Genomic DNA, 7,058 nt, shown 5'->3' with positions numbered 1-7,058 from the left:
ATTCGTAAACATAACGTGTGATTTGTCCCAAAACAATGTGGAATAACTGCCCCCCATCCTAGAAGGTTAAGTTTTGTTCATCTGAAGCTCCAAACTGGTTGAGGGAAAGAATGAAAATCTACAAATTGAACAACTAATTATTTTGATATAAGCATGACCACATATTTCAAAAGCTAAAGAGAAAGGGAAGTTGTTGGGTTTAGACATGTAGATATAGACCTATTGAAGTTACACATTGATGAACCAAACTACTGCTATAAGTTATGAAGGATAGTGAAATGGCACACATAAGAATGGGCAAACCATCTTGTATGTACAATTATTCAGGTCCTACTCTCTGGGTTTTCACCCCGAGTAATAACTACATCATCAAACAGGTAATGCAATGGCCCTTTTAACGATATCTAGCCACTGCAATACATTTCTGAATAGTCTGTTGATACAAAATTCTTAATAACGAAATGTTTCATCCACAACTTAGAAACAGGAAAACCGAGGATTTAATTAAATCAGGTGGTTATTCAATTTGTTTTAGTTAGTATTCAATCCAAACTAATTCTTACAACCACATTAACACATTTTCACACCCCATTCACTGTTATAATACCACAAAGAGTACAGACACAAATCTAAACGAACGATATCTATACAAGCATAACCAAAAAGAGATATATTTGACATACTCATGACGAGTGGTTTGATAAGTAGTCCATATGCTCCTCTTGAAACGTACAAGAACTGACATCAAGTATCTTCAACAACGCCATTGCCTTGCTCCTCCCTTTATCCGTTCCATTTTCTGCCACTTCAATTATGCCATCCACTGCCCCTAAAACTATGCCACGAATACTATTGACCGTCTCTTCTCCGCCACATTGCACCAAATTGAGCAACGCTGAAATCGCGTTCTCTTTAGTTCGATTGCTTGATCCAGTAGAACTATCCAACATATCCACCAATACCCCAACCCCTGATATCTTCCTAAACGCTTCCCAGCTCTCCTCACAACCAGCAATTTGAGCAATCACGGCAGTAACATCCTCCAATATCCCTGCTCTACCATCATTACACAGCAATGAAAACAACGGTGGTACAGCTCCAAGCTCAATAATATGAGCACGATTCATCGGGTAAAGCGCAATACCAAAAAGAGCTTTGAGAGCATCTTTTACAGTTCTAGAATCCGAATTAGGGTTTTTTATTATGTCTATAAGACCAAAAAGGATATCACGCTTGTGCCCAATAATAGACCGATAAGACTCGACAGTCAGTAAGCTGAAAATGGTACCAGCAGCGCACTGAGCGACGGAAGGAGAAGACGGATTCCGGAGAGCGTGAGAGAGAGCATCAAGGAGCCCTCGCGTCGACATCAACAAGTCCTTATGAGAAATTGATAGATTATGCAACGCCGCAGTTGCGTTCTCCTGAGACAATTTATTCGACGAGTACAGCGATTCCGACAAATACGGAACCGCACCGGCGTCGGCGATCAACGGTCTGCTATCGGAATCGTTCTTCGAAATCAATCTCAGCTCACAAATTGCTTCTGTTCGTGTCTGCTCCGACACGGAACTCAGCTTCGTAACGAGATTCTTCACCGCCCTTCGTTTGACCTCCATTTCCGATGATAGTTTATTCTAGAGCAAATTCAGCATTACTATTCGTTGAACTAATCAGAAATTGCTTTTATATAATGGATATACATAGACATCAACAATATAAATACACCATTGTTGACTTTTGTGTTACAGAGTTTGGTGTGCCGGTGGTTTGTGTACAGACATCTTTTCCAAATTAAAACATTTAAAAAATTGAAAAATACTACTACCATTTGGACTTTTTAAAACTTTTTAAATGAAAATTGTGACACTTGTTAGAATTGGTAAAACTTTATGATGAAGTATAACAATAAGGCATTGGGGTGAACTCAAGTAAATTGTCACTCTCAATATTGTTGTAGTAATATCTCTTTGTAAGTTATTTACCAAATTTATTATGAAGTCATTAATAAGTAAATAGAGAGTTGTTGTATTCTTCACTTTCAATTTTAAGATCGAAAATTTTAATAAGTATTCTTTACTTTTAATTTTAAGATCGAGAGTCTAAATTTTGATTTTCTCCGTGAAATAGATAGATTGGTGATTGGGAATATTTCTTATCCCATGGAATAAGTCAGGGAAGGTGGATGTCTAATGGACTCGTGGGTCATGGTGGCGGATAAGAAACATTATGGGACATTTGGGAATTATGGAGAGGGACAAGGAAGATATGGTCATAGTGATGAAATTAGAAGGGAAAGTTATTAGATGAAGCCAAAAATTTGTAATGTATTTATTATGCCTAACTATACTTAAAATAGAATATATATTCTAACTATGGTTCACCTTTATAACATTTTTTTCTTCGATCGTTTCTCTTTTTCTTTTCTTCGAAATGAATAATGACAAAATGAGAAATAAAATCATAAAAATCTTTTTTATATTATTGATAGACTGAATGAAAAAAGGCATTGACTCGCTCATCTCCTCTTTTCCTCTCCCTTGTATCTCCCTTTTTTGCCCCGTCTCTTTGTATTATGTATTTCACTTGGACAATATTTTACAGTAGGGACAATTTAATTAGTCTAATTGTTGTATCCACATGCAATTTTGTATTAATCTATACATTATATTGTATGTATCAGATATATTATTAAATATTTTCTGTATTTTTATCTTGGATAAATATAAATGATAATCAAATATGTTATTAAATATTTTTTGTATTTTTATCTTGGATAAATATAAATGATATAGAAGCCTATGAATATATGTAGGAAAAATTGTATATAATGACAAACTAATAAATTAAATTAAATGTTATAATCATACTTTGATGTAACAAACAGTTTGTCAGTCACATTTCTCCCTTAAACTCTCGTTTGCCATCCCTCTCTCGTTCTATCTCTCGCTCGCTCCCTCTCACTTTTATACGAAAACAAGTGTATAAAATGTGTTTCTGTCTGTATAAAGCGAGAAAAAAATTGTATGTATACATATATTTTCGTTCCACTCTCCCAGATTGCACTTGGCACCCTCGCTTCTATCGCTTATACAATTATAAACGAAATGTATAAATTGTGTTTTTGTTTGTATGAAGCGGGAGAAAATTGTATATACACTTGCAAATACATATATCTTCGTCCTATACACTTATAATTATATAATACAAATAGTTCCCTGTCCAATTCTTTTTTCTTTCTCTCTTTCTCGTTTTATACACACACAAATTATACAAATAATTTATATACAACTGCTTTCTTTTGTATATGTATAGCGAATTATACAATTGATTTCTTTCTATATGTATAGCGAAATATACGTATTTATATTTGCTATGGAGCACAATTATACAAATTTGGCTATCATATATAAATATAAATTTTATATTTGCTATATGTGATATAAGTAATACAATTGATAGGTAATAGGTAGGATAAAGGATAAACAGTACCGATAATTTTAGTTATAATCCAAGGTAAAATAAAAGATCACTTAATTGTTGCAATAAAGGATAACAAGTTTTAGAAATTATTTTGCGATAAACTCTCACTGTTAGATTAAAATATATATGATCACTTTATCTCGCCTTTGATATGACTTTTAAATTCTAATATTATTCGTATCACAAAGCTTTTCTCACAAAGTCCATTAAAACTATGAGGTTTAAACTAAACTGATAAAAATAAATACATATTTTACATTAAATTTTTTAATCCAACTAACTAATCATCTACTATTAAAAATATATTCATTAAATAATATCACTATTATTTGGTACGTATTTGTTCACCAATCAAACAAACAGTAAATACTATAATCAATAATCATGAGTCTTGACCAATAATAAATATCTATCAATATTGGATTAAAGGGACCAGTAATCATTTTATTTTATTTTTCCATTGATGGTAGGAAACTAATAAACAAGAAAGTATCTGCAAACCGGGAAGTATTAATTTCAACCCGTGAACACATAAAAATCCAAAAAAAAAAACACGAAAATGCACCGACCGACAATATTAAAGTGCCAAACCTCTAATAATTAACTAAAAAAAGAACACATAAAAATAAAAATAAGGTCCCATCGAATGATTAAACTTAATTAATAAAAATCCAAAACCCAATTAAGTGGCCTCCATTTGTTTTTCAGCTACAGGTTTCACGAGCAACCCCAACCCTAGAATTTGGTACGTCAAAGAGAATCCGATGATTCTGTTGCTGCCAGCTGGCGATTACGTTGAGTACGGAATTCACTGGATCGGTAGGTGAAGCAGCCATTGCTAAGCAAGTGGTGCTGCTTGAGCTACTTTTAATCAGGAAGTTGTCTTGCGGCAGCGTCACGTTCATTCCGGCGAACATAAATGTTATTGTTGGAATTGTTATAGGGACGGTGTAGCAGGTGTCGAATCCACCAAGTGATGTCACCGTCGTGTTCCTCCCCATTCTCCTCCTGAATTCATTTCTCACCGCCGTGTAAGCTGGGTCAACGAGTCTGGTAAACACAGTGCCTAACAATTCCACCAAAAAAAAAAAAAGAACTAAAATTAGTATTATAGTTCTGATTGATGTTATATTACTTACAAGTAATAAATTTAAAATTTGATTATACCGGAATCGATTATTGTGCCGGCGCCGGTGTTGGAATTGAAAGCGAATGCACTGGGAGGGATATCGACGATTCGTTTTCCGACTTTAACTCCGACTAAATTGACATAGTAAAAGGATGATCTCCTTGGGTTTCTTAGCAATGGTGTGGTTTTAATCCTCAGGGGCTGGCCTTTTGGGCCTAATCTAAGTGTGCCAGAAAAATTGGGAGATTTGTAACTGGGCAAACAATAGGAGAATGTGGACTTGTAGAGGCTTTCAGATTGGGATATAAATGATAATGAACCACGGCCCAAAGCTAATAGACCCTGAGGTGGTGTGTTGCTGCCGGAGATCTTTTTTACGCAACCAAAGAGAAATCCGGGTACCGGATCGGTGGCGAGTGCCAATGTTTCCGATGAGAGGGTTCCACCTACGCTCGAACCACCGTAGGTTAGGTTGAAGCTGCAGGTGGCTGCGTCGCAGTCCCGTCTTGGTACCTGAATAAAAATATTAATATTAATTGAGTATCAAAACTTTTACTTTATTAATAAAAATTCGATTCTTAGTAAATTTTAATTAATAAAAGAATAAAATGTATGATCAAATCATCATGTGACAAAAGTCACGGGCCGGATAAAACTGCGGCTGATTGCATTGTTACCGACAATGCCAGGAAGCAAGGAATAACTTTCAGGCCTCACGCGCTGTATCAAGCGCGTTAGCTATTGCACCAATAATTACAAGTGTAACAGGATCTTAAAGGAATGATTAGCTTAATCTAATTTCTACCTACTTTTTTCGGATTTTGCTCTTTCATCGAGTAACATGGAAGCATTTCTAAATTCATATTGTTTTTAATTCTGAATCAATTAATGTTACACACAGTTAAAACCTTATCTTTTTTAAAAATATATGTATTTATTGTAAAACAAAGTATGAATGGATCTAGCTAAGCTTTTATTTGACTCAAATATTATCTTTTTAAGAATCATATTAAATAAATTTTCACTATACATTAACGTTGTCTCTATCGTTGAACTTATCCAAAAATAACAAATATGTGGTTGATATTCCATCATAGAAGAAATGTACCTACAATATTTAAAGTTACAACTACTAAATCTACTCATTCTGTTACTACTATAATTTATGTCTCCCTTTTAATTCTTAAAAATATGTCATTTTCAAATTTATGTCTTTTATTTAGTCTTGATTCAAATAAATGTCATTTTCTATGTAATAACTTTCTAATTCCGACATACAATGACATAGTTAAAATCATAAAGTAAAAGTTTTTGTTAATTTTATGCTAAATTAAATTAAAACACAAAGTAATCCTGTATATGTTGCATAAATGTTACTCTCGTTGACATATTCTGTTTTAATTTGTTACGACAAAAATGATACATGTCAATACTTTATTAAATAATACTCCCTTTATATTTTAACTCAAGCTCTTATAGTTATCAATGTCATCACGTGCATCTTTATGAATAAAAACACTTTTGATGAGATCTCCACTTTTGATAAACCCAAAAGCCTCTGGTTCTTTCTTAAACTTGGAAATGAGAAAGAAGAGGATAAGTTGTACTACTACATATCCTTTTAATTTCTGATGAGACATGTAAAAATCGTATTTTAGTACATTTTACATATCTTTAATTTTTAATTGAAGGAGTCAAATATCTTTTTTTACTTTCTTAAATTCATCGTCAATCAAACAAATTAAAATAGCTCATTTTCTTCCGTTTCAATTTATTTGTATTACTTTTCATCTTTAGTCTATTCCGAAAGAAAACGACTCCTAAAATTTCAATTTTATGTTTAACCTTATTAAATCGAACAAACAAATTAAAACGAGGAGAGAGTTTGGAGAAAATAATTACCAAGCTACATGAGGCACGTTCACAGCTAACATTGCTGAAAGTGGTAGACTTGTCATATGAAAAAACATTAGCAGAGCAACCAACGCATCCACCACAAGGGAACCAAGAAAAATCATTACTATTATCCAAAGCCACCAACAAAGGTTGAGGTGGTGTCCCAATTTTAGCCTTGACAATATAAGTTGGTGTTTGTAGAATTTGTCTACCAGAAGCTATAGGGACAAAAGATCTACCAGCAACAAGGCTAGCCAAGAATTGTAGCCTATTTGTGTCCTTATTTTGCATTTGGAGAACACTATCCACCCATGATAATGAGTGTGCATTTTGTTGTTGTTTAAGAGGAGAACAAGGGCTGTCTACATGAATGACTTGTAGTGTTGATGAGTCTTTGTTGTCTTGGTAAAACTTGGCACAATTGGGGTTGGTTAGTCCCCCTTGTGCTAGGCTCAAAATTAAGAGAAGGGATAATGAGAGAATATTGATAGAGCCCTCCATTTGGCTTTTTTTTTGTTTTGGGTTTTGGTGTGGTTTAAGGGTGTTTACC

At 33.7% G+C, this 7,058-nt stretch overlaps 2 protein-coding genes across 2 annotated transcripts; both read right to left on the bottom strand.

Moving 5' to 3' along the window:
* Positions 1-477: 477 nt before the first annotated feature.
* On the bottom strand, positions 478-1,830 carry LOC107010775 (U-box domain-containing protein 11). The gene has a single exon (XM_015210058.2). The coding sequence runs from the start codon at positions 1,617-1,619 to the stop codon at positions 684-686; it is 936 nt and encodes a 311-aa protein (XP_015065544.1). The 5' UTR covers positions 1,620-1,830; the 3' UTR covers positions 478-683.
* A 2,071-nt stretch (positions 1,831-3,901) lies between these two features.
* Positions 3,902-7,058, bottom strand: LOC107007785 (aspartyl protease AED3). The gene is made up of 3 exons (XM_015206557.2): positions 6,515-7,058; positions 4,651-5,125; positions 3,902-4,549 (listed from the first exon to the last, which is right to left on the bottom strand). Exons 1-3 carry the CDS (start codon positions 7,007-7,009, stop codon positions 4,188-4,190), a joined length of 1,332 nt encoding a protein of 443 aa, XP_015062043.1. The 5' UTR covers positions 7,010-7,058; the 3' UTR covers positions 3,902-4,187.

The sequence above is a fragment of the Solanum pennellii genome, chromosome 1 (genome assembly GCF_001406875.1).
Source record: "Solanum pennellii chromosome 1, SPENNV200".
NCBI classification, from domain to species: Eukaryota; Viridiplantae; Streptophyta; class Magnoliopsida; order Solanales; family Solanaceae; genus Solanum; species Solanum pennellii.
Note: the sequence above shows the minus strand (reverse complement) of the source record. Positions and strands in the feature narration are given on the sequence as shown.

What these genes read in the sequence shown, in the direction of transcription:
- LOC107010775 (XM_015210058.2), bottom strand. Translation starts at nt 1,619, where the DNA reads ATGGAGGTCAAACGAAGGGCGGTGAAGAATCTCGTTACGAAGCTGAGT.
- LOC107007785 (XM_015206557.2), bottom strand. Translation starts at nt 7,009, where the DNA reads ATGGAGGGCTCTATCAATATTCTCTCATTATCCCTTCTCTTAATTTTG. An exon ending in AACGTGCCTCATGTAGCTTG is followed by an intron (nt 5,126 to 6,514) that starts GTAATTATTTTC and finishes ATTTTTATTCAG; the next exon opens with GTACCAAGACGGGACTGCGA. An exon ending in CGGCACAATAATCGATTCCG is followed by an intron (nt 4,550 to 4,650) that starts GTATAATCAAAT and finishes TGGAATTGTTAG; the next exon opens with GCACTGTGTTTACCAGACTC.